The sequence below is a fragment of the Oncorhynchus mykiss genome, chromosome 28 (genome assembly GCF_013265735.2).
Source record: "Oncorhynchus mykiss isolate Arlee chromosome 28, USDA_OmykA_1.1, whole genome shotgun sequence".
In the NCBI taxonomy this organism is placed as follows: domain Eukaryota; kingdom Metazoa; phylum Chordata; class Actinopteri; order Salmoniformes; family Salmonidae; genus Oncorhynchus; species Oncorhynchus mykiss.
The window spans coordinates 32,628,300-32,655,957 of record NC_048592.1 but is presented as its reverse complement, the minus strand read 5'-3'; the positions used below and the strand labels follow the sequence as shown (position 1 = coordinate 32,655,957).

The window sequence follows — 27,658 nt, the reverse complement described above, 5'->3', positions numbered from 1 at the left end:
CCTGCAGGCTCATCCTGATATGACCCTCCAGCATGACAATACCACCAGCCATACTGCTCGTTCTCTGCGTGATTTCCTGCAAGACAGGAATATCAGTGTTCTGCCATGGCCAGCTAAGAGCCTGGATCTCAATCCCATTGAGCAAGTCTGGGACCTGTTGGATCAGGGACACATTATTCCATTTCTGTTAGTCACATGTCTGTGGAACTTGTTCAGTTTATGTCTCAGTTGTTGAATCTTATGTTCATACAAATATTTGCACATGTTAAGTTTGCTGAAAATAAGCGCAGTTGGCAGTGAGGGGACGTTTCTTTTTTTGTGTGCTGAGTTTATATATATATATATATATATATATATATATATATATATATATATAGAGAGAGAGAGAGAGAGAGAGAGAGAGAGAGAGAGAGAGAGAGAGAGAGAGAGAGAGAGAGAGAGAGAGAGAGAGAGAGAGAGAGAGAGAGAGAGAGAGAGAAATGAAATTCTCAATAATCATGTACGTAAATATTGTTGCGTATGTTACCCACGATGCAGTGCGGTTGTACATAACTAGCCTAGGCTAGCTAGCCATCTTGACAAGAATGAGGGAGGTAGCCGCTGTTCGGAATTTCAGTTCCCTGAAGTGTGAACTAGAGACGATTTATTATTGGAAATGGGTTACATATACCTTTGAAACGAGTGTTAGTATTGAATCGTTTTAAGTTCGTAAGTCAAGAGGGGAGAGGTGACTTGTTCCGAGAGATGTCTTACATACTTGTCCCAACGTAAAGAGAGTGTTGTTGTAGCCAGCTAGCTAGTTGAGTGGAGAGGTACGGGCCCGCTTCACAGTCTAAAGTAGCTGCCGCAGCTGGGCAACTCTATCTGCGACAGCCGCCATCTGACAACTACGGGGTCCGGACATTACTTTACTGAACAGGCCGGTACGGACGGATTAAAGCTTTGGATCAGTTATCGAATTACTACTTCTATTGGCAAAGGCTGGACTTGGAAGGGTTGGTCTTCAATGTTATGAACTCGTAAAATGCAACAGGAGACGAGAGGAGGAAGGAACAAGGATGACTCATACTCCTCTTGATAATAGTTTAAAAAAACTTCCATCGATGCAAATTCGCTGTTTCAGATAGCCAGTTGTCAGCTGATATTAGCTAACTCACTTGCTTTTAACGCGAGACATTTAGACGGGAGTTGTGAACGCAGGCTCTCAAAATGTCTAAAATGCCGGCTAAAAAGAAAAGCTGTTTTCAGATCACAAGTGTGACACAGGCTCAGGTGGCGGCCAGCAGTGCCACGGACGACACGGAGAGCCTGGATGACCCAGACGAATCACGGACTGAAGACGTGTCGTCGGAAATATTCGACGTGTCCCGGGCTGACTTCGAGCCGGAGGTATGTGATCGAAGTTCGTCTGAGGAAACCCTAAACCATGTAGGGGAGCAAGAGGCACCAGGCGTTATGGTCCCACCGCGTAGTGTACCTAAAGTTGGGCAGATACCTGCAATGTCGGGGCCTCCAAATGAAGGTTTTGCTATTCGAAAGGCAGGAGTGGCAGGCTCGCCTCATGTTAGCCAGCAAACACTGGGAAGTGGTTCGTCAAGCGGCCTCCCTATTGCTCAGTCCGGGCTCATGCCACAGCCTGCCCCAGTGGCCAGTTGGGGGGCTACAACAGTGTCAGTGAGCACATCCCAGTCAGTATTGACTAGTTTAACCCCTACTTCTGCTATGTCATCGACAGCAAGTTGCAGTTCACGTTTCAGGGTCATCAAACTTGACCATGGTACTGGAGAGCCCTTCAGAAAGGGCCGATGGACTTGCACAGAGTTCTATGAGAAAGACTCAGAGGGTAACACTGTGGTTAACAGGACTACGGATAACATTAGACATGCCAATGCATTTGACCCCAGTGCTGACAGGGACAGCGGATTGGGGTTGACTGGTGGTACTGTGGTTGCACCGTCGACTCACTCCGGCCAGGGCCTAGACTCCATAGTGGATGCTGCTGCTCTTAATGCCTTGCACGTTCACCCAATGGACACACTGCAACAGCAGCAGCAGCCTCACCACCAAAACTACAACATGGGGCAGCCTGGAACAGCCACACACAACACTTTCCCCACCAACAACCTCATGGCTGTCCCAGGTCAGCAGCCAACGCTGAGTACTATCCAACCTGCTGCCAACCAGAACCTCTTTCCTGTGGGGCTCAACGGTCTTCCTCAAAGTGGCATTCACATACAGAAATCCCCAAGCATGACCCCTGCAGCACAGACCCAGACGCTGGCTTACCCTCCCCAGCAGCAGGCCATGCTACAGCAGCTTCCACTGGGACAGCACCTGCCCAACCAGCCCCCAGGCCTGCCCCAGAACCAGGCAGACTACTACCAACAGAACCAGCCTGGCATGCAGGCAGTGGCCTCAGCTGGCCAGACCCTCTATGTGGGACAGACTGTGGGTCAGGGCCCGTCACTGGTCATGACTCCCGCCACCGGGGTTCCGATGCTGGGGCAGGTAGGGGAGATGGCAGCAGTTGGGGGAGGAGGTTCTTTACCTGTCAGTCAGCCAGCTTCAGGCCTGATGGGTGGAGGTGTGGGAGGTGTTGGGTCATCCATGGTACTGGGCGGAAGCTCTACTCTGCAACAGCTTGTAGGTCAGTATGCCCCCACGGGTATTCGTCAACCCTTCGGCCTCCACCCTTCGCCCCCCGGCACCCAAAACGTGCCCACCATTGTGCCCAGTGCCTCCAGCGCCACCACATTAGCCCCCACCGCCAAGCCAAACCTGACTGCCTCCTTGTTGCCCGGGCAACAGGCCCGCGATGGCAGGGGGGCGCAGGGCCTCCCGGCGGCTGGGTTCAGCCATGTGGAGGAGGGCCAGCCTCCCGCCTTCTCTGAGAAAAACCTGATGAAGATCCCTGAGAGCCTGCAGCTGGCCAACAACCCCTCTGTGAACAGCCTGTTTGGAATAGCCATAGACGGAGACGAGGACAGGTAAGCCACCACCTTTCACCCTGTCACAGTTCACCATTTATCATATGGAAGGGAATAACCTGGCTAGAAAGTCAACTAAATGCTGTCGGGCCACATACTGGAGACTCTTAGGGGCAGGGCCATTCAGACGCATGACTGAGGCCTAGCTAATAATAGCTATTGCGAAACAATGGCTCAATCTCATATGTTGAGGTTTAAACCATTTTGGCACTGTTTCTCTCTTTTAAGCAGTACAATTAAGGGCTTGTGAGTAAGCATTTCACTGTAAGGTCTGCACTTGTTGTATTTGGAGCATTTGAAAAATAAAGATTGATTTGAATTGGCAGGCTTTTTATAGCATTGCATATAACATTGCAGCTGTGGATTGGTTTTATGAAGGGGGGGGGGGGGGGGCATAAGCGTGTGTGTGTTCACAAGGGGGAGGGTCTGTGTTTGAACTCATGGCTGCATGTAGCATCCAGTCAGCCATCTCCCTGGACATGTAGATGGACTGGAGAAGAGGAGAGAGCAGCGGGTGTGTTCTGGAGACCTCCCATTTCTTTCCTCTTGTCACGATGACGTCTTGTCATCAGTGGTTTGGTTGGCGTGGCTGGACAGACAAACGGGGCTTTCTTCCAGGGCTCTGTTCAAAATTAGAGCACTATGTAGGGACTAGGGTGTCATTTGGGATGTAGCATAGCTATACATGGGAGCGGAGGGGCACACAGGCAGGAAATATGTTTCTCAGTAGGTAGACTCTCGAAAGGGAGCTGGAGTGTAGCCCAAGTAACACACCCCCCCCCCCAACTTAACACCTGGGTCAGATAGCAATGAGCATACATTACTAACTCCTTACTGGTGTACAGAAGTGTGTGTACTCGTGTTGCTTTGATGTATTCTGTTTTCAGTTGTTAGTCTAAATACAATGTTGCTGACTTGACCCAGGCTAATCTCCAGCTATCCTAATTCTGTTGCCATCACACGTTAAAGGTCCAATGCAGATGTTTTTATTTCAATATCAAATCATTTCTGGGTGTCGATTAAGTACCTTTACTATGATTTTTATTATGTTGACGTGGTCAAAAATAAACAAAAATAGCTTCTTAGCAAAGAGCAATTTCTCAAGCAAGAATTTTGCTAGGACTGTCGGAGTGGGGTGGGGAAAACTGAAAAGTGGCTGTTATTGGCAGAGGTTTGGAACTCTTCCTTATTGGTCTATTAACCACTTTATCGCCTGATGATGTCACCAGAGGCCAGCCAAAACTCCCGTTCTTCCAAAAAAGGCAGATATTTCAGGTGTTTTCTTCCCCCCCCCCCCCCAAACATAATTTTCACTATTTCACAGTACACGCACATCACAGGAAAGTCATGTTTTTGACTGCACTCTGCCTTTAAGGCAATTTCTAAGTTGATGGCCTCTGTAACAAACTTGCAAAATAAGCTTATAGCTAGCCACCTTCTACACTGGAGGCCAGATATTCCTTTTGTCTTAGTCCTCCTGTGTGCTTGACCTTTTTTCCTTTTTTTTATTTTTTATGTTAGCTCCTGACCTAGAAAAAGGCTTCCTCGTTGAAGTATGGTGGAGGCTGGAGCTGGTGTTTTGCCACATTTCATGCTATCAGAATTTCCATTCACTTAGCTACTAGACCCCACTTAGGAAAAGGTTCTGAGAGGATGGGCCAGGAGTTGGTGCAGTGCTGTTGGGTGTTTTTTTTTTTGGTGGGGGGGGGTTAAGTCTAGCCAAGTGGATTGCTCAGGGACTGTTAGGCTGTATGATGTGTAAACATTTGATACAGGAGTCAAGTTTTTTTTATTTTTCAGATAGGCCTACAAACAGATATATTGAAGTATTGACTACAGTCTGGCATAGGAGCTTTACAGATGGTGACCTTTGATTGAAAATAGTACATTTAGTGTATACAGTTTAGGAACTAGACTTCAATTTAGGATGTGATCATCTGCTTTTTTTTGAGGGGGTTAGGGTTGAGGGGGTTAGGGTTGAGGGGGTTAGGGTTGAGGGGGTTAGGGTTGTGGGGGTTGTTAGGGGTGAGAGGTGTCACTCACACTTCCTGTTCATATGCTAAAACTTTCAGTTCCTGAGTTGAGTGCTCGTCGGGGTCGGCAAGCATTAGAGGAAACCGTGAAGTGCCTCAAATCTCTTGGTGGTTTCCATATACCGGTTTTATAGACTGAAATATAGCCTAGACTAGGCAGTATATATGCAGCAGCACAGGCATTTTGTTTTCGGTCACATGTCCTAGATACCTACAATCGTTTGACCCTTTTTGTTGATTTACGAGCCCAACTTGCCTTACTGGCTTTTTCAAAAAATAGTTTTGTGTGTTTTTGCAGCACATGTTTTTATTTTATTTTGAAAGCTCTGGTTCTGCTCTTTGTTGATTCGTGAGCTTAACTTTCCTTTTTATTATCCTTTTGAAAAATAGATTTTAGTTGTGTGTTTGAACATACACAGTTTTGCCATTCCTAAGTTGCTGTGTTTTAAAACGGCAATGCAGAACCAGAAATCACTACTAGTTGTCACTTTCTTCTGCCATACATACTTTTTTCACTCTCTGTCTGAAACTTAATTCAAAAGCTCGTTGTCAGTCACCCACGGTCTCTTGTCAGGAGCTGAGTGGCGTATGAAACTGCAATGCCTCAACCAAAACCACACTGTGGCCCTGGCTGGCGAGACTTGGCTGTAACTTTGCATCCGTTTCAGTGCTTCCAATGCAGTCGTATAGCTGTGGCGCTGTGTCACGGAAAAATAATTTTCACCACGGCCCAAAAATATGGAACATGGGAAAACATATTTCTGCTGGGGCGCACGTTGAAGATGCTGTAACAGTCCACATTTATTTTTCCTCTGTAAACGAAACGAGTAATAAAATAGGAAAATCTGACAACCCCGTAGTAGAATAGTTGATCCATTTACCTCGTCGGCTTGTTGTGTGTTCTATGCCAGATAAATATTCAAGTTACGAGTGCCTTATGGAAACAATTACCAGACTCGAATATAGGCTGCAAAAATAGGCCATGTGACCTTTTTAGGCTCCGTCCTTCACATTTTTCCAGAGGAAATGCTCTTCTGTTCTGTGCATTACCACTCTAGTGTCTTTTTTGCCAGCGGGGAACATCCCATGTTGCAGTGTCTAGTGCCAGGCCCCTTGACTGACTGACTGACAGGCATAAAGAGGCGAGGCAAGGCAAACTGGCAGTTGTTGCACATCAGTTAAGTGTTGAATGACATTTCTGTTTAGAGGTGACTGAGGTATTCCCGATATCTCTAGGAAGCCGGCGCAGAGTGAGTGGAGTTCCATGGAGTCCTATTCTATAATAATGTTTCCAGATTGGTGTGTAGGATAGGCATGTGGGCTATGTACTAGGCCCATCTTCCTTGTTTACATCAGGGCTATAACATTCAGGTCCAACTAACCAGTTGTAAGTTTGTTTCCCCATTCTCACAATAGAAATCAAACGCCATCAAAGATGTTGGTGATATTGGGTTTCTAATTTGTTGCTGTGATTGCAACTGTTACTGTTATTGTAATGAGACCAAGTCACGATCTGATCTGTGTTGCACATTCTGCCCACATGTTTTAGAATTTGTAATGGGACATGGGTCCCCTTCCCTCAGCATTAAACTGTTATTGTAATGGCAAGTTCGGGAATGTATTATTTTTTTTTTTTAGAGTCAACTGTTGCATCATTCGTTAAGTCAGTATCCCCCCCTGCCAGTTCTTCCTGCAAGTGATTACTGTAGAGCTTAGCTGTGTCTTGACTCAAATCTCACCCCCCCCCCCCCTCCCCTCAGCCATAGATAGCCTGAAGATGGCCGATTTAAGATGCTCTCCCCCGATTTATCTACTTTTTATTTCAGATTGACAGGCTGACTGCACCGCTCGTGTCGCCTGCGCGAGCGTTGCAAAATACATTTAGAAATCTGTTATTCAATTATTGCATCCACACTGCTCGCCCGTGTCAACGAGCGTCTGCGTTGCCAAAATAGGATTCGGTTCTATTTCTGACGCAGATCTCGCTGCAAGTCCTGCCTCTCCCATCTCCTCATTGGTTTATAGAAGCAGGTACCCACGTGCCATCTCCTCATTGGTTATACCCACGTTGGTGACTGAAAGCCGAATGAGGTCAGTGGCGGTAATGCACCTAATTTATGAAAGTTGCCAATCGCAATATAAAGTTGAAGAAAAAGCCTGGAAGGAGTAGAGATGACTAGAAATTATTCGGTTGACTGTTTTATGTGTGGATTAATTGGCGGAGTAGAGGACCTTGTGCATTTGAGGTAAAATAACAACTCAATGTTTATATCCCAGGACAAATTAGCTAGCAACAACAAGCTAGCTTAAAAAGGACAAATTAGCTAGCAAGTGCAAGCTAGCTAGCTAAATTGCCATAAATGTTTAATGCTTTTCGACCTGTCCCCAAATTAATATAATTGGTTCAGAGTTTGTTTTGATATTTTAACCTGCGTGTTGTGAACGCGTTTGGTGTGGGGAGACAAAATACATTTATGCACGATGGCGCAGGCGCGCAGCCGGTTTGGGTTCCGTGTTAGACGTTTAATGTATGCCTGATGGTCGAAAAACTTGTTGCAGAACATTTTGCAGCTTTATGTGGTGTTGTCAGAGTAAAATACATTTTAGGGGAAGATGTTTAACTAGATATACTTGTATAATGAACTGAGGCTATTTGCTTACAACAACAGTTTAACAACAATTGTAGCCAAATTGACCTTATGGTGTCAGTCAGTCTCTGTAAATCACCTGGTGGATGGAATGTGTTTTAGGTCTAAGTTAGCTGAGCTGTGCAACTTGATTCAGCAGCCCACTAGGAGACAAGGTGTGATTGACACTGTGAAATGAGCCAGTGTGGACAAGGAGGGATTGACACTGTGAAATGAGCCAGTGTGTGGACAAGGAGGGTGTCTGGAAGGGGGGGGGGGTTGACAAGGGTGTCTGGAGGAGGGGTGGACAAGGAGGTGAGTCTGGGGGAGGGGTGTGTGTGTGTGGACAAGGAGGTTTGTGGCTTGGGTTTGAGTGTGTGTGGAATGTGGGTAGAGAATGGGGGGTTGGGATGAACTTTTAAAAGTTTTGAGTACAATAGTCTGTTAGGGGAAGTATATGTATTTCATGTCAGGGTGTGTGATAACGAGTGGCACTTGGCCTTTAACCCCAGGGTGTCCAGTTGTATCCTGAGGGGCCTGGACCACCGCTGATCACTGTGTCCTGACTCGCCTGCAGCCTCTGCTACTCATTTACAATGTACCTGAAGACATTAGCCTGCATCCAGCCCCATGTTCTTCACTTTCATACCATTCAGCAGGCCCTGTTGGCTAAAATGGGTGAACGGAATTAGCCTACCAATGGTAATCTTTGCACTCATCAGCCTCTCTCAAGTCCCGCTGCCTTTTTTAAGATTTTATTGCTATTCTAAAAAAAGGTGCATTGTTCCCTGCGGACCCACTTTGCCGGTCTCTCCATTGTCGTATTTAGGTTCCCTTCTCAGTCATCACCTCTGCCCCAGGTACCGATTCCCGCCATTGTTTACAGAGAAAGGCACGTCAGCCCTAGATTCAGAAAGAAAGGCGCTTCAGAAAGAAATGCTCCTCAGCCCCTGATTTAATAGATTCGCTGTACGTCACAAAGGGCTAAAGCAGAGGATGTTATTTATGCACAGTATTTAGGTGAGTGGTGTTTTAAGTGATGTATGTTTGAATAGTCAAGAGGCCTTTCCTTTGCTCCACTTTCTTATCTGTGTAACTCTGAAAGCGCTGATAGATTGTCCAGGTAGGTTAAAGCAATGTCACAAACTTCATATCTGTAACTTTTCTGCCTAGCCTATCCACATCCTTACAAGAGTATGGGGGAAACACGACATGGCCTATAGGACATACTGTGAGTCCAAGAAACCACAGTTCCACGAAAGTCAGTTCCCTTGACTCTCTCCATAGTTTTGTTTTCCATCACCCCTGCTTCCTGATTTAAGGGTCTACAGTACAGGGGAACATTCCCAGAAGTGTGGCCATATTTATGAATTTACAGAGTGGGCATTGAGCCCCGTTCTCTTACTCCCCAACACCCCACTGAATTAAACCTGTGCCGCAGGGGGACTCTAACAGAGCGCTGGAATCTAAATAGTCTTGACCTAGTTCTGCCCAGGCTCTGATGGATGGGACAGATGGCCTCATGAACACCAGGAGAGATTGCTTCTTTCTAGGGCTGGGAATTGCTAGGGACCTCGCGATACCATATCGCCATACTTAGGTGCCGATACGATATGTACTGCAATTGTCACAATTCTATATGTTTTAAGATTCAGTGTTCCTAACATATTGCTCACCATGTCTGCTGCAGAGGAACAAGAGAAATCTGACTGTTTTGATCAGTCATGGAAATAAATTGCTAAAAATATCTTGGCTCAACATTTTCAAAATTGGATAGAGAACAAGCTATAGATGGAAAAATACTGGAGTTTTGGTGGCAGTACAGCCGACTAGTGCAAAAATATTGCGATATTGTCAAAAAATAATATCCCGATTTATGTAACTGAATTGATTCCCTCCCCTTCAAAGTCCCTATGGCTTTTCACATGCTGAGTGAATTAGTGAGGTCTGAGGTCCAACACCCTGCAAGCAAACCAACCAGCCACCAGGCTCACTCAAGGCGGTTCTGTGTGTGCAGGGGTGAACGCAGCCAACGTTTGACACAGACAGAAATGGTTGACATCAATGGAAAAGAATGCCTGAAAAGGTTATTTTTGTTGAACTGGTTGTTCTGGGTCATTAGTTTTGCTTGAGGGCTGTATTGAGTTAGGTTAGACACCTTTCAACTAGAGGTAGACCTATTAATCGGAATGGATTATTTTAATTAGGGCCAATTTCAAGTTTTCATAACAATCGGAAATCTGTATTTTTGGGCGCCGATTTGCCGAAATCTTTTTTTTTTTGTAAAAAGTATTTTATAAAAAAAAAATATATATATATATATAACCATTTTTTATGCCTTTTATTTAACTAGGCAAGTCAGTTAAGAACACATTTTTATTTTCAATGACGGCCTAGGAACGGTGGGTTAACTGCCTCGTTCAGGGGCAGAATGACAGATTTTCACCTTGTCAGCTCAGGGGATCCAATCTTGCAACCTTACAGTTAACTAGCCCAACGCAATAACGACCTGCCTCTCTCTCGTTGCACTCCACAAGGAGACTGCCTGTTACTCGAATGCAGTAAGCCAAAGTAAGTTGCTAGCTAGCATTAAACTTATCTTATAAAAAAACAATCAAGCATAATCAATCATAATCACTAGTTAATTAACTACACGCGTGTCCTGCGTTGCATATAATCTGACTGAGCATACAAGTATCTGACTGAGCGGTGGTAGGCAGAAGCAGGCGCGTAAACATTCATTCAAACAGCACTTTAGTGCGTTTTGCCAGCAGCTCTTCATTGTGCGTCAAGCATTGCGCTGTTTATGACTTCAAGCCTATCAACTCCCGAGATGAGGCTGGTGTAACCAAAGTGATATGGCTAGCTAGTTAGCGTGCGCTAATAGCGTTTCAAACGTCACTCTCTCTGAGCCTTCTAGTAGTTGTTCCCCTTGCTCTGCATGGGTAACGCTGCTTCGATGGTGCCTGTTGTCGTTGTGTTGCTGGTTTGAGCCCAGGGAGGAGCGAGGAGAGGGATGGAAGCTATACTGTTACACTGGCAATACTAAAGTGCCTATAAGAACATCCAATAGTCAAAGGTTAATGAAATACAAATGGTATAGAGGGAAATAGTCCTATAATTCCTATAATAACTACAACCTAAAACTTCTTACCTGGGAATATTGAAGACTCATGTTAAAAGGAACCACCAGCTTTCATATGTTCTCATGTTCTGAGCAAGGAACTGAAACGTTAGCATTCTTACATAGCACATATTGCACTTTTACTTTCTTCTCCAACACTTTTTTTTTTGCATTATTTAAACCAAATTGAACATGTTTCATTATTTACTTGAGGCTAAATTGATTTTATTGATGTATTATATTAAGTTAAAATAAGTGTTCATTCAGTATTTATTGTTGTAATTGTCATTATTACAAAAATAATATATATAGGTGTTGAAAAATCATAATCGGTCGACCTCTACGTTCAACTATCAGTCATGTTGTAGCAAAGTTTACTAGTACTTTTTCAACCCATTCAGGCCTAGGAATCAACAGCTTACCTTGATATGGCTGTTATCTAGGCTACCTCAATCATGTGCTGATGGGCGTGTTGCATCAGGGTCTGTTAGTTTAGGAGAAGGTTACAACCAGTCATAATTGGGCTAAGGTGTCCTTTCAGAGTCGGGAGATTTACAACTTGAAAACAGGAGAGGATAACCGCTCCAGTTCATCTGTTACATTGAAGATGGTGTTCTAGAATCATGTGATCTAGGCTTGGGCGGTATACTGGGGTAGTTTGAAATACCGACGGTATGATTTTCAATATTGTCAACAACAACAAAAAAGCCCTGCAGGGTTGCATGCTTTTACCAGGTAAGTTGACTGAACATATTCTCATTTACAGCAACGACCTGGGGAAAAGTCACAGGGGGGAGGAATGAGCCAATTGTAAGATGGGGATGATTAGGTGTCCTTGATGGAATGTGGATGGAAATGTATCCAGGACACCAGGGTTAACACCCCTACTCTTATGATAAGTGCCAAGGGATCTTTAGTGACCACAGAGAGTCAGGACACCCGTTTAACATCCCGTCCGAAAGACTACACCCTTATCACTGCCCTGGGGAATTGGGGTATATATATATTTTAGGCCAGAAGAAGGGGTGCCTCCTACTGGCCCTCCAACACCACTTCCAGTAGCATCTGGTCTCCCATCCAAGGACCAACACTGCTTAGCTTCAGAAGCAAGCCAGCAGTGGGATGCAGGGTGGTATGCTGCTAGCAAATGCTATGCCACTGCTTAAGTTAATTTATTTGGCACATCTTAGATAGTTATCTCCAGCTCAGGACTCCAGCTATGCATTTGGTTTGCTAACTTGCTAGCTATGTGGCTAATGCAAGATCAATCTTCTTGGTTCCGGCAGAGACAATCAATCCCCTCCTGGATCAAGATCCCTGCTGCCTAAATGTGTTTTGTGTGTACAGGAACAGTATGAAGGTATGCCAGTCTGGATATTGCCCAACACTAATGTAAGCCCAGCCGAGCCCACAAACGACCTGCAGCAACTCTCTCTCCTCAGCTTGACCGGTGATGTAACGTCCTCTTTTTACATGAGTGTGTGTAAACAGCTAATTGAGCGGCATCGGTTAAATGATTTGAATTACATTTCTTTTTCTGTGAGCTTAATCCGACATTGCACAGTTTTCTCTAGAGATAAATCTGATCGAGCTGAACTGTAGTTTCCAACAGGCCAATATTCTACATGTTTTCTGCACTAAACTGTGGTAATAAATGACAATTGACCATAATCCATTGCTCACCTACTTGTCCGGTCTGGGTGTTTTCTTATCCGCCTGCTGTTCTAGGTGAAAGTGGGGCAGACACGGAGGGGGAAAAAGAGACAGAAGAATGCTTGATGGAAAGGGATAGAGAGCAGTTGCTTTGCGGTATCTCTACCTGAAAATACGAGACAAGTTTATGAATAGTTGCTATTCAGCAGTCATAAAATAACAACTTATTTACTTTGAAGAACTACTAAAATATATTTTTTAGCAGCTCTATAGAGATGAGATGATGACTTGGAATGAAATAAAAGTCATCAAATAAAACTGAATATATATTCCATTAAAGTCATGTTAAATGATGAGCAGTAATGGACAGACGCTACCAACATGAGATTTGTAATCCTTGTTTTATTATGTTACAGCATTGAACCCGCCTAGTGCCTTTTGTGGAACACTTCAAAAAATCAAAAACTATTTAAAAAATAAATCAATTGAACCGAACAGACCTCAAAAAGCACTAATTGCTCAACACTATTAGTACTGCATGAGTTTATGTATGTTGGGTTTTGTATGAAGCGAGACAAAACGTGAAGGTGGAGCTCCAAAAGTGTTGTGTGACAAAGAGAGTTTGTGCCAGAGATTTCTAGGAAAAGAGCCTTGGCTCAATGTTCAGATATTCACACACACATGCTGTACGGCGGGGTGGGGGGGGGGATGCACACGTGTAGTTCAGTTTATGGACATGGGGCTTTGGGGGGGAGGCATTTCTCCGTCCTCATGGAACATGGTGTGCTTGTGGCCTCCAGGGCCCCATAGTCGGGACATGGGAGGGAATGGTATCCATTTGAGCTCGCCCCCTATCAACACAGTGGTTGGCGAAATAACTCCTTTCCTTCTCTGCAGAACTCAACACTTAAGCCATTTTACAGTTTTTGCCTCAGTTGCCTGTGCTGCATTATAAATATTTTTAAGAGTGTGGGGTTAGATGTACATGTATTGTTTTCAACAGGCACTTGAAACCCCCCCCCCTTAGCAAATTTTATTTGAATATTTGTGAATTACGTACTGTGTACTCATCTCAAACTTGTGACAGCTGACTTACTGAGACACCTTCAGGCACAGCCTCTGTCCTCCTATCTAGTTAACCATGCACACAGGGTGTTCTTCTGATTTTAAGTCAATTTAACAATACGAGACGGGTTTCTCGTTTTCTCCTGTATTCTCTGATTCATCCCCTCTCCTTTTCTCTCCTGTTTTCTTTTGACTTTGGTTGACACAGGACCCCCTCCATGGTGTTCTACCGGGCCTTCCAGTCTGGCAGCAGGCTGCAGGACTCTAAGGCCCACAGTGATAGGTACTGTACTGGACTGGATGGGACAGGCCTTCCTGTGTGTGTTTATGGTGCAGTGCATAGCAGCTCAGTAACAGTGAGCTTACCTTTGTGGATGTGCATGGATGGAAACCGCATGGCAGTAGGAATGTTGGCCAGCCAAACCTCTCACACTCAGCCAATAGGCCTACATCAGTACATTTACGTTTTAGTCATTTAGCAGACACTCCTATCCAGAGCGACTTACAGGATCAATTAGAGCAAGTGCCTTGCTCAAGGGCAAATCAATAGATTTTTCACCTAGTCGGCCCAGGGATTTGAACCAGCGACCTTTTGAGTTACTGGCCCAACGCTCTGAAGTGTCAGGCAACCTGCCTCCTCAGTAACACTAAGGCCTACTAAAGTGCATCAACAAACAGTTGTTCCCTGAACCTCACCTCAACTGACTTAGTCATGGCCAAAGGTTTTGAGAATGACACAAATATACATTTTCACAAAGTCTGCTGCCTCAGTTTGTATGATGGCAATTTGCATATACTCCAGAATCTTATGAAGAGTGATCAGATGAATTGCAATTAATTGCAAAGTCCCTCTTTGCCATGCAAATGAACTGAACCTCAAAAAAACATTTCCACTGCATTTCAGCCCTGCCACAAAAGGACCAGCTGACATGGCTGGAGATCACTCTGTCATGCTGCTTGAGTTTGAATAACAGACTGGAAGCTTCAAAAGGAGGGTGGTGCTTGGAATCATTGTTTTTCCTCTGTCAACCATGGTTACCTGCAAAGAAACACGTGCCGTCATCATTGCTTTGCACAAAAGGGCTTCACAGGCAAGGATATTGCTGCCAGTAAGTTTGCACCTAAATCAACCATTTTATCGGATCATCAAGAACTTCAAGGAGAGCGGTTCAATTGTTGTGAAGAAGGCTTCAGGGCGCCCAAGAAAGTCCAGCAAGCGCCAGGACTGTCTCCTAAAGTTGATTCAGCTGTGGGATCAGGGCACCACCAGTAGAGTTGCTCAGGAATGACAGCAGACAGGTGTGAGTGCATCTGCACGCACAGTGAGGTGAAGACTTTTGGAGGATGGCCTGGTGTTAAGAAGGACAGCAAAGAAGCCACTTCTCTCCAGGAAAAACATCAGGGACTGACTGATATTCTGCCGAAGGTACAGGGATTGAACTGCTGAGGTCATTTTCTCTGATGAATCCCCTTTCCGATTGTTTGGGGCATCTGGAAAAAAGCCTGTCCGGAGAAGACAAGGTGAGCGCTACTATCAGTCCTGTGTCATGCCAACAGTAAAGCATCCTGAGACCATTCATGTGTGGGGTTGCTTCTCAGCCAAGGGAGTGGGCGCACTCACATTTTTGCCTAAGAACACAGCCATGAATAAAGAATGATACCAACACATCCTCCGAGAGCAACTCTCCCAACCATCCAGGAACAGTTTGGTGACGAACAATGCCTTTTCCAGCATGATGGAGCACCTTGCCATAAGGCAAAAGTGATAACAAAGTGGCTCGGGGAACAAAACATCGATATTTTGGGTCCATTGCCAGGAAACTCCCCAGACCTTAATCCCATTGAGAACTTGTGGTCAATCCTCAAGAGGTGGATGGACAAACAAAAATCCACAAATTCTGACAAACTCCAAGCATTGATTATGCAAGAATGGGCTGCCATCAGTCAGGATGTGGCCCAGAAGTTAATTGACGGCATGCCAGGGCGGATTGCAGAGGTCTTGAAAAAGAAGGGTCAACAGTGCAAATATTGACTCTTTGCATCAACTTCATGTAATTGTCAAAAGCCTTTGACACTTATGAAATGCTTGTAATTACACTTCAGTATTCCATAGTAACATCTGACAAATATTTAAAGACACTGAAGCAGAAAACTTGGAAATGAATGTGTCATTCTCTCAACTTTTGGCCACGACTGTACACTGGTCAGTATGACACTGGTCAGTATGACACTGGACCTAGTGGTGCTAGAAAGGAAGGTACTTTTCAGTCATAATATGAAGTCCTTTAGGGTAGCCTAGTGGTTAGAGCGTTGGACTAGTAACCGGAAGGTTGCAAGTTCAAACCCCTGAGCTGAACTGTCGTTCTGCCCCTGAACAGGCAGTTAACCCACTGTTCCTAGGCCGTCATTGAAAATAAGAATTTGTTCTTAACTGACTTGCCGAGTTAAATAAAAAACAACAAAAAAATCGGATTATTCCTATTGAACATGACACATCCGATACCTTTCCCTATCACACCTACGTACAGAACAGATGATTTGCCAGTATATTATGACCTCCCCCTACCCCTTTCAGACAGCTAAGACGGAGGGTGCATTCAGGGGGGCAGGAATTTCTTGAGGAGCGTCTATAAAAATGAAAAGGGAACCACGTGCCTTCAAAGTATTCACACCCCTTGACTTTTTACACATTTTGTTGTCTTACGAAGTATGATTTTAAAATGGATGAAATTATTATTATTTTTTGTCAATGAGTTACGTGTTAGGAAATTAAAACATTCGTAAAACAATTATGAAAAAGAACGCTCTTGATTAGATAAGTATTTAACCCCCTGAGTCACGTTAGAATCCCGTTTGGCAGCGATTACAGCTGTGAGTCTTTCTGGGTAAAAAATATCCATGCAACTTATTATGTGACTTTTTTAAGCAAATTATTACTCCTGAACTTATTTAGGCTTGCCATAACAGAGGTTGTATACTTGTTGACTCGAGACATTTCAGGTTTTCGTGGTTTTATTAATTTGTAAATATTTTGAAAAACATGAATCCCTCTGATATTATGGGGTCTTGTGTGTAGATCAGTGACAAAATATTTAATGGATTTTAAATTCAGGCGGAAACACAACAAAATGTGGAAAAAGTCAAAGGGTGTGAATAGTTTCTGAAGGCTCTGTACGTGAAACCATATCTGAGGAGAGAGCAGCACCAGATTGGAAATGAATGCACATCGTCAAAACGGCTGAGGAGAACTGCACACATACATATGCAGTCATTTCAAACACCCGACCTCCCACAATGCTGTGTGCCTGAGCCACACTAGTACTAAAGCATTGATTGGCTGACTTGAGTGCTTTTTAACTGGGACGCTGCAGTAACATGCACTGCATCCGCCTGGACGAGTACATGTGGATTTCAGTTGTGCTGTGATTGTTTGGAGACTTTACTGTTACTGCAATCACCTGGAATGTCTATCTCTAGTTGGTTTCCATCACCACCAGCAGCACCACAGGATGGCGAGGGAGGAGGGGATGCCCTCGGCCCAACTTTCTGGTTAACTTCCTGTTTCAAGAGGTGCTGTATGTAGGGTGCTCCGTAGGCACACACACACACCCATGAGTGTCGGGTTTCCATGGCAGAAGCGCAAACAGGCCAGGCTCAGATAATCTGTAGATCTCAATGGTTCCCTTGGTGTGCTGAGTCTGTATTTCATGTCAAAGTTCCCCCTCAGGAGGCTGTAAAGATTAGTCTGCACTAACTTTTTTGACTCTTCACATACGCTGCTGCTACTGTTTAATATCTGTCACTTTATTCCTAGTTATCTGTACTGTACATATCTAACTCAACTTACCACGTACCTCTGCACATCAACTCGGTACTGGTACTCCTAGCCAAGCTATCAATACTCTGTACCGGTACTCCTTGTGTATATAGCCAAGCTATCAATACTCTGTACTGGTACTCCTTGTATATAGCCAAGCTATCAATACTCTGTACTGGTACTCCTTGTGTATATAGCCAAGCTATCAATACTCTGTACTGGTACTCCTTGTATATAGCCAAGCTATCAATACTCTGTACTGGTACTCCTTGTATATAGCCAAGCTATCAATACTCTGTACTGGTACTCCTTGTATATAGCCAAGCTATCAATACTCTGTACCGGTACTCCTTGTATATAGCCAAGCTATCAATACTCGGTACTGGTACTCCTTGTATATAGCCAAGCTATCAATACTCTGTACCGGTACTCCTTGTATATAGCCAAGCTATCAATACTCTGTACTGGTACTCCTTGTATATAGCCAAGCTATCAATACTCTGTACTGGTACTCCTTGTATATAGCCAAGCTATCAATACTCTGTACTGGTACTCCTTGTATATAGCCAAGCTATCAATACTCTGTACCGGTACTCCTTGTATATAGCCAAGCTATCAATACTCTGTACTGGTACTCCTTGTATATAGCCAAGCTATCAATACTCTGTACTGGTACTCCTTGTATATAGCCAAGCTATCAATACTCTGTACTGGTACTCCTTGTATATAGCCAAGCTATCAATACTCTGTACTGGTACTCCTTGTATATAGCCAAGCTATCAATACTCGGTACTGGTACTCCTTGTTATCATTACTCATTGTCTATCTATTACTTTTATTACGTGTTTTACTTTTCTATTATTTATCTTTTCTTTCTTTGCATTGTTGGGAAGGGCCCATGAGTAAGCCTTTAGCTGTTATTTCACACCTGTTTTTACAAAGCATGTGACAAATATTATTTAAAAAAATATAAGTTATTCAACCTAATTTTGAAACTGATTGTGTGACCTGTCAACATGATTCCATAGAGATTTGTTCCGATGTCTCTCAACATCATGCTTCACCGTTTCCTCCTAATGTTTACTGTAAAGAGTACTATGGATGGATGCCCCATTGCCAATTATCCAGACTGGTCCCTGTGTATCTGTTCAGTTTTTTTCTAGTTATGAAAGGAGTATGTTTCCAGTCACACATGGTTTTGAAAAGCCTTTCATGCTAGTAGCAGGTATGTACTCTCAAAGGTGTCAAGTCAACCTGCAGGTCCTGAACATGTGGACTGGCCTTGCCTTTTGAGCTTTGCACTGGTTTTATCGTGAGCCAAAATGAGCCAAAGGCCCCAACTGGGCTTCTCTCCCTCACTGAAGCTCCAAAGTTGCTGATCCTAGTGACACTGAGGCAACAGTGGCCAGGGGCAAGGTATGACAACTATATTGTAGGTTCCCACTCAGTCTTCATCAATGTCAGAGCTCTTCATGACTGTCCACTCTTCGGTGGGTAATATGTCTTTAGATTCACCTTCTATTGAACCCTTGAGGTTTGAGCGGTCTCGGTCGTTCTGTTCGGAACACCAAACCCCAATTTGAGCTCCATTAAGCTCTGTCCGGTGCTTGAACAAGGTCAACTTTACAGAGTTGCGTAAGATGAGCGATAAGAACCCTTTTTTTCCCTCGGCGGCTTTTTGTTTGATCTCAGCCCAACCCTTTTGCCCCTGTGGGCTCTGACGAACAGAGGCGAATTGACACCTTTACCCTCGCAGAGCCGGAGAAGTAGCTTTATACCACCGACGGTACATGTTCGAAGTCAGTGTCTCGAACAAAGAAGGGAGGCCTACGTGGCTTAACTAGAAACTATTGGCTTAAACTGTCAGAACAGGTTTGGGCGAACTTGTAACATCACCTGGCCACATTTTGTTTTGCCTTACCACAAAAATATCACCACTTCTAAGCGTAATTTTGCTTCTTGGACAGTTTTTCTTCTTCTTTTTTTCTTTTCATTTATTTGTTTTCCTTTCAGACACTCAAAGCTGCCATGGGCTTTGGTAACTAGTTCTGTTATTTGTCTTGGCCTATGTAGCAGTGTGTAACCAACCCTTCATGATTCAACACCAGCTTAATTCAAAAACCAGCTGATTTTGTTAAATCATTGGATGGACGAGATGCTTTTGAAGAAAGCTGTGACTGTTCCACACCCAACCATAAACGGCTGTAAGCGTCACAGAAATATTGTTGTTAGTGTCACAATAGATACTCTATGCACCTTCTCGGATTACACCAGGGGTGTCAAACTCATTTTGCCGCTGGGGCCCAAATTCAAGACCTTCAGACCTTCGCTGAGTTTCAGGTGGTCTGCACTGCAAGAATTATGCCAATGGAAGGATTTTAGTTTTGTTTTTTCTATATAGATGCATAGGCCCACCAGAATGGTACAAGGTACCGCTAAGCTGACATGTATTAAAGTAGGTTCATTTGAGTGGGCACTGCCCAGACTGATCTATGGTCTGCTGGTTTGTGGCAGCTCTGATCGGTGCTGAATTCCACCACGGGCGCTGATCCAGCACTAGCTATCTTTGGCAATCCCTCAGTCCTTTACACTGAATAGCAGTATCTTCTATTCACTGTGTCTAATGGCCAGAACAGACTGTTCTCGTCGTGGTCACATTGACCTCTGTCAGTCATATAGTAAGACTCTACCATCCCTCAACCACCAGTGGCTGGTTTTACCCAGGTTCATCTTGAGCAATCCTGGAAGAACCACATGACTGTTCTATTTTGTCCTGTAACCCAGGCCTGTGCTATGTCACGTTTGTTCCTTTCTGAGCAAATTAATAAACAAACTCCTTCAGTCTGTCCCAGCATCTAAATTCGTAATGCTGGTATTGCCCGTTTACGCCCAGTTAGGCAGTGTACATACTGTACACTCGCTAGCTAGAGAGCCCAATGTTTACATTAGTCATTTTGGCAGTCACTTTTATCCAGAGCGACTTTCGGGAGCAATTAGGGTTAAGTGCTTTGCTCAAGGCCACATCGACAGATTATTATTTTTATTTTTTTCACCTACTCAGCTCGGGGATTCGAACCAGCAAACTTTTGGTTACTGGCCAAAGCGCTCTTAACTGCTAAGCTGACATGTTTAATTCTGGTTGTTTTGATGTTGTGTAAGATTTTATTAAAGTGCCAAAGGACCAGTGACACCATGGTGACAACAGTGTTTGGTTTAGGCCTATGTCACATGATTAGGCTAGTCCATGTTTGCATTCATTCATTTGATTTAAGAATTTCAACTGATTTTAGTTGTTGGTCTCACTGGCATGGGACCAGTCTGGAGATATTTGGACTTGGGGCCCACAGCGAGGTCTGTGCTTTTACAGAGCAAGAGATCTGTCTGGTCAGACCTTTTTTTTAAAAACTTGTAGGAAACCTTTTTTTATAGAAGGCCTGTGTGTACACCTGGAACTAAACAATTAAACACACATTGAAGTTTGTGTTTTGCCTGCTTCAAGGTTTTTTTGGGGTCCTACGTAACGACTCCCTGACAGTGGGGCCCTGCCTGGCTTCGCATGCATTTGCTTTAGCCTGCCTGGTGTACCAGGTGGGCAGGGACAAATACTTTCAATATGTTTCTATTAGTTCCATTTTAACAGGCAAGCACAGATGGAATGTTTACATTTTTTTTTCTAATAGTATGTGTGTGGGCATTTGTGTTTTTTAGAGGTTTTGGGGGGAGTGTGCCCACTGCATCCACGCATGTGACATGTTTTGTCTTATTCGGTCTTCATTACCCATCATCCTCTTGTCAACGAGCTCAAAGAGGAGATTTAGTGGTACAAATGATGTCACTGGATTGGCTGCAGAGCTAGAAGGGCATTCCTCTGTGGAGAAGCCTGCTGATGTTAATCTGCTTGTACTTCCGCTCTTCTTGGACAACTAAATTGGATGGTGAAAGAACAGAATGTCTTGTGTTGTGCTCCAGGGCCATCCAACACTCATTTTGAGGGAAGCTCTGTGTGTGTGTGCGCTCATTAGAGCCTGAGATGTCAAATCAGCAGCTGTCTTACCTGGTTCCTAGCCTTCTAAAGTGTGGATCACAACAATGTGATGACCGTTGTAGAATGGCACCGAATATCAACCTATGCAATCAGTCCTTGCTGATAAAGGCTACCACATATCTGGTGGTGAATACTGCATACACACACACACACACTGTGGGCAGTTGTAGGTACACCACCCGGTTCACGAAAATGCTTAAATCCTACAGTCACGTGGCCATGGTTTGTTATATAAACAGGCAGACGGGCATCGCGACATTCAGTTACTGTTTGATTGAAAGTTAGAGGGCAAAACAAGTGACTTTGAGCGTGGTATGATCATCAGTACCAGGCGGTTCCAGTATCTCAGAACCGGCCTCCTGGGGTTAACACGCACAACAGTGTCTAGGGTTTACAGAGAACGGTGAAACAAACAACAAAAATCCAGTCAGCGGCAATCCTGTGGGTGAAAACAGCTTGTTGGTGAGAGGTGGAAGGAGAACAGCAAGAATTGTGCAAGCTAACAGGTGGGCCACAAACAGGCAAATAACGGCTCAGTACAACAGTGGTGTGCAGAACGATATCTCAGAACGCACAACTCGTCGGTTCTTGTCACGGATGGACTATTGCAGCAGACGACCACACCAGGTGCCACTCCTATCAACTAGAAACAAGAAGTGGGTCTAGTGGAATCACCCACACTGGACAATTTGAGTGGAAAAACAAATCCCGGTTCCTGTTGTCATGCTGATGGCAGAGTCAGGATTTAGCGTAAACAGCATGAGTCCATGGCCCATCCTGCCTGGTGTCAACGGTACAGGCTGGTAGCAGTGGTGTAATGGTGTGGGGAATGTTTTCCTGGCACACGTTAGGTCCCTTGATACTAATTGAGCATTGATTCCATTCCCTGACGAATTCAGGCTGTTCTGGAGGCAAAGGGGGGTCCGACCCGGTACTAGATATGGGTGTACCTAGTAAACTGGCCACTGAGTGTATACTGCGCATTTAATCAAACAAATATCTTGCATGTCTTTCAGATTATTTATTTGGCTAAGATAATAAAGGAGATTTTATGGTTAGTCTTTCAAAGGTGTAGCCTTCATGAGCATCATGTGAACAGCTTTTGGAAGTCATGCTGTTTGTCAAATGTTGGCTGTATGGTTCATATGATATGGTATCAATGTCTTATTTCATGAAACCACACATCCCTTTTTGGGGTGTGGGGAGGTGTGCCCCTTTACTAACCTTAATTTGAATCTGCATTCTTGTGCAGAGCCAGCCTAACCTACTCCAAAATGCATGCGAGCTATAGGCATTTGTTACGGGTACTCCAAAGCAAGGTGATTCATTGCGGATCCATTCCATTTTACCACTTTCCCTGTTTTGTGGAGTCATTCTCACTTGGATACATGCCGTTGACCTGAGTCATAAACCACCATTGCCATTTGATTTATGATTAGTTGCGTAGTAACACTCGTTTTTGATTTAAAAAAAACAACTTGTTTCTATTTGATTGACCTGATTTTTAAAATAACTGGATATATGTACCATTCTCTCCCTGCATGTGCATCAAGGTGAAGGTGGCTGCGGGAGCAGTGAAATGTATCCCCATCGCATGCTTGTCAACCCATTTCTTCTTGTGGTGTGCGTGCGGGTTCTTGTTACATTACATACATCCAGGTGTAGCCTAGTGATACTTACGCCCTCCAGTAGTGTCCTTTCGCTCAATCACGTTCTATGAAAGAATACTCTCTCAACCATGCTCTACACTATCCTACGAACTACCGTGCTGTCCCGGTTCTCATAGTTATTCCGGATCATTGGTCCAGTACAGGGAACGTTTGCTCACACTACTTTAGTTTCACCGTCGCCCGTTTTCGATAGTGGAGCGTTGGTTTTAAGTGTGCCGTTAATCCGGACTGGGTCTGTAGTTGTCGTTGATGTTTTTGATTTTTATATTTTCTAAATTAGGTTGGAAATGTGGTTTCAGTCGGATGTTTGGAATATGTTTTGTTCACACGTTCGATAAATGTAGACTACATTTCCAAAAAGGTCACGGTGCAGAATTCACACCTGTCGTTGAATGAATGCATGTTAGTTTAGTTTTTTTATGTCATTTCTTTTCATTCATATAGATTTGCCTCAGCCATTAGAGTACAACAATACACACACACACACACACACACACACACACACACACACACACACACACACACACACACACACACACACACACACACACACACACACAATTATCGAGGCACAATACTTATTTTCATTCTGGTTCTCATCACTGATGGACAGGTGTCACAAGATGTGTTGTGTGGTTTTGTCTAACTTTTACGTTGCACGTTCATCTCGTGATATATTTTGATCGCACAGTATAGGAATGTGAGTCGTGTCTCCATTTTTAAAGATTCACTATTAAGAAATCGCTCCGCCATTTCCAGGCTGCTAAAATTCAAATTGTTAGCCCAATTTCAGTTTGTCAAAACAAGTGTAGTGTAGAGAATTATTGTTTGAAGCTGGTGTACAAAACCAAAAGGAAAAGATGCAAAAATGTATGGGGCGGCAGGGTAGCCTAGTGGTTAGTGGTTAGAGCGTTGGACTAGTAACCGGAAGGTTGCGAGTTCAAACCCCCGAGCTGACAAGGTACAAATCTGTCGTTCTGCCCCTGAACAGGCAGTTAACCCACTGTTCCCAGGCCGTCATTGAAAATAAGAATTTGTTCTTAACTGACTTGCCTGGTTAAATAAAGGTAAAAAAAAAAAAAAAAAACTTAAAAATGGGAAGCATAGAAATAGTGCATATAGACCAGCTCTATCGCTTCTAAGATTTGCTTTCAATGAGAATATATAACTCACATTTCTATGTGAATTTTGTCCGGTCGTCCAAAAAGTTGCATTGCAGTGTTAATGCGGCCATATGGCTGGCCTTTCTCCTGTCGGCTGTGACCTACATTGAACTGTTGTCTAGGTCACTGCTAGTAGCTTAGCATGCTAGTAGTACTAGTAGTGTGGCATTCATATCTTAATAGGCTACCTTTTTAATATCATAATTGTCACCGATGCTTTACTGAATTTACTGCCTTTTAAGCACTTACGATGTATGATAGAGTTAGGATATTTGAGGAATAATATGGAAAAAAGTTAATGACTAATCAACCTGGTCTCAGAGCATTTCGTATTATTCTGTACTTTAAATGGGCGGCAGGGTAGCCTAGGGCGGCAGTGTGTTGGACTAGTAACCGAAAAGTTGCAAGTTCAAATCCCCGAGCTGACATGGTAGAAATCTGTCGTTCTGACCCTGAACAAGGCAGTTAACCCACTGTTCCTAGGCCGTCGTTGAAAATAAGAATTTGTTCTTAACTGACTTACCTAGTTAAATAAAGGTCAAATAAAAGATCTGAGACACTACATTTAATATTATGTGTTGCGTTTCATATGGTATGTATTAATTTGTGGATATCCATCACCCATTTCGTATGATATGTTACAAATTTACAATTCGTATTGTGTGTTACGAAGTCTAGCTAGCCGGCTAACGTTAGCTAGGGGTTTGGATTAAGTTTCGGAATTAGGTTAAAGGGTTAGTTAACATGCTAAGTAGTTGAATGTAGCTAAAACGTAAAAGTTTTTAAAATGCTGAAGTTGTCCGTGATGCGTCAACTCACAATCTTTGCGTTGCTAGACATTCGCGTTATACATCGTCCCTACTTTAAGTTTTTGCTTTAAGTAACCATCTGTCTTTATGTAACGTATCATACTAATTTCAGTGTCCCGGATTTACATTTACTATGTTACGTTTAGTCAGAGACCAGGCTGGGCTACTAGGCTACTTTTCACTTTACTTTCATGATAAACTGGCCCATGGTATCTCTCAGGTTTCTAGTGTCAGAAATGTTCAAAGTTAAAGAAACCTTTTTTAAAGTGTATGAAAAGTAATCAATAATTTGTTCAATAACCCTATGATTGTCTAATATTCTCCTCTATTCCTTTTACAGTGCCTCTGGAGCCAGTGTTGTTGCCATTGATAATAAAATCGAACAGGCGATGGTAAGTGTTTTTTATTTAATCATTTAATTTTATGGTATCATTTGCTTTCATTCTTGTTTTAAACAGTCTCTTGTTGAAATCTCATTGTTGAAATGTAACTACTGTATTGTAAGGAACAAATCTCAACTCATGTCATGTTTTAGGTTCCTGGTTTAGGTCCCTCCTTGGTACTTAACTGAAACTAAAGTAATTAAAATAATTTGCCATCTAGAGACTCCAACTAGTTTCCCTGGTCTGAGCCAATTGCTGACATGGATGAATACAAGCATAAATTGTGGTCTGACTTATCGCTGACTTCATTGCCGCTCCGGGCCATTTTTGTTTGTGAAATCATCATGTGCCTACAGGGTTTGCTTTGTTCAGTTAATGTACATAGAGCAGAAAACAACTAGCCTGTATTCTCGCAATGGCTGTTAGCGCGCTAAATGCTAATAACTTGTTCTGCTCTTTCCTCCCACAGAGGATGTTAGCGAGCTAAATACTAATAGCATGTCCCCTGTTTTCTCTCCCTTCAGGACTTAGTGAAAAGCCATCTGATGTATGCAGTGCGTGAGGAGGTGGAGGTGCTGAAGGAGCAGATCAAGGAGCTGTTTGAGAGGAACTCTATGCTGGAACAGGAGAACGCCGTGCTGAAATCCCTGGCCAACAGCGACCAATTGTCTGAGCTCTCCGTCCGGCCGGCCGCCACAAACTCCTCCTGCAGCACGCCTCCCCAGCAAGGGGTGGGCCAAGGCCAGCCTCAGCTCCAGGCCCAGCCTCAAATGCAGCCTCAGCTCCAGGCCCAGCCTCAAATGCAGCCTCAGCTCCAGGCCCAGCCTCAAACGCAGCCTCCGCTCCAGGCCCAGCAACTCCAGCCCCAACCCCAGCTTGACGCCAGCCAGCCTTTGCTGCAACCGCAGCCCAACGGCAACTCCGCTTGAAGTGCATTCCCCCCCAGCAGGAGAAAAAAAAGCAGAAAAGCACCCTCCAATTATTCTAAATTAGCATACGAAACAACAAAATAATTATATTGTCTTGTTCTCCACCAGCTTGGCCACCATAACCAAGAGCAGTGCTTCTGTGCCTGTTTGGCTTTCCCAGTGTTAATGCAATCATTGCGCGAGAGAGACGGGGGCTTTTCTTATGGGGCGCCAGCCTGGACTGGTTGAGTGCTGTGGACCAGATCTCCCCCCCCCCCCCCCCCGGCTACAAAGGAGTTGTGCAGCTCACATGAGGATGAATCGGAGCGTCCCAGAGATGTTTTGTTGTTGTAAGAGATGTGTTTTTAGCCTTGCTGTTCCATGTTGTAAGTAAGAAGTGGGGGAGAGATCTATTTTCGGAGCCGCGCCACCATTTCTTCTTCGACATGAGTCCAATCCATGCATCAGTCTAAAGTTCTACGGTTAATGTTTATTTATTACGGGGCTGCTATTTTCATGAAAGGAACAATGTCACAAAAAAAACGATTAAAAAAAAAAGGCCTTTTTTTTTGTCATCAGTGTTTAAAATAGTCTGTACACACAATTGGCAGTGTATTACATTAACCAGTTGAATATGTAGGCAATAATCAAGAAACTCTGACATACGTCTAACACTAAACAGGCAGTTTTACAATGGAATTGTTTATCCGCACCAGTCAAGATCCAGTTTGAATGTACATTTTGTATAGTGTAAAGTATTAAGAACATAGCAAAGTTTGTACAGGTGAACACCAAGTCTACGGACAGGAAATCTGAACGTGAATCTGCGGTAGACTATTTTTTTTTAACAAACTTCCAATCCAATTGCTAGTTTCTTTGTCTCCAAAATGGAACGTTTATTGTCATACTCGTCTTCTTGTACATGTGTTTTTGGGGTGGGGGGGAAAAAAGCTGTGAAATCGTTCATACCTACTTTGTAACCAAAGATGCAAAGCTGTAATTCGATTTATTATTTTGTAATGTGCACTTCTGTATATATTTTTTTTCTCACTTTCACAACAAAATGTTTTTGTTGCTGTTTAGCATGTTCTGCATGATCTGTAATTTTCAAACCACTTTCTTACCTCATATTTTTATTCAGCACTCTTATTGTAAGATAGTAGTCTGTGAACAATGTAAATGGGGGGGAAAAAAGACATGGAGACAAAGAGCTAGGGTTTTGGTAGAGCGATACAAACAAGTGTTAAGTACACTAGCTACAGAAAATGAAGTGAGCCATGTTTTGTTCATTTAAATGGTGTTTGAATTTCATATGCCAATAGTTTTGTTACATTGCAAATTTAATGTATTTAAATAAATGCAATATTCAGATTC

The 27,658-nt window shown here is 43.7% G+C and overlaps 1 protein-coding gene across 2 annotated transcripts; it reads left to right on the top strand.

The window, feature by feature from the left end:
- The first annotated feature begins 514 nt into the window (after window positions 1–514).
- On the top strand, window positions 515–27,658 carry LOC110509006 (TSC22 domain family protein 2). 2 transcript variants are annotated; one of them, XM_036966769.1, is made up of 4 exons: window positions 515–2,987; window positions 13,698–13,772; window positions 25,334–25,385; window positions 25,901–27,658. In XM_036966769.1, exons 1-4 carry the CDS (start codon window positions 1,210–1,212, stop codon window positions 26,303–26,305), a joined length of 2,310 nt encoding a protein of 769 aa, XP_036822664.1. In that variant the 5' UTR covers window positions 515–1,209; the 3' UTR covers window positions 26,306–27,658. The 2 variants fall into 2 exon arrangements, with proteins under 2 accessions (XP_036822664.1, XP_036822665.1); XM_036966770.1 differs by lacking the exon at window positions 13,698–13,772 and having other exon boundaries at window positions 521–2,987.

Excerpts from the sequence above, each read along its gene's own strand:
- LOC110509006 (XM_036966769.1), top strand. The coding sequence starts at position 1,210 with ATGTCTAAAATGCCGGCTAAAAAGAAAAGCTGTTTTCAGATCACAAGT. Across the intron at positions 13,773-25,333 it reads TCTAAGGCCCACAGTGATAG|TGCCTCTGGAGCCAGTGTTG; the intron begins GTACTGTACTGG and ends TTCCTTTTACAG. Across the intron at positions 25,386-25,900 it reads ATAAAATCGAACAGGCGATG|GACTTAGTGAAAAGCCATCT; the intron begins GTAAGTGTTTTT and ends CTCTCCCTTCAG.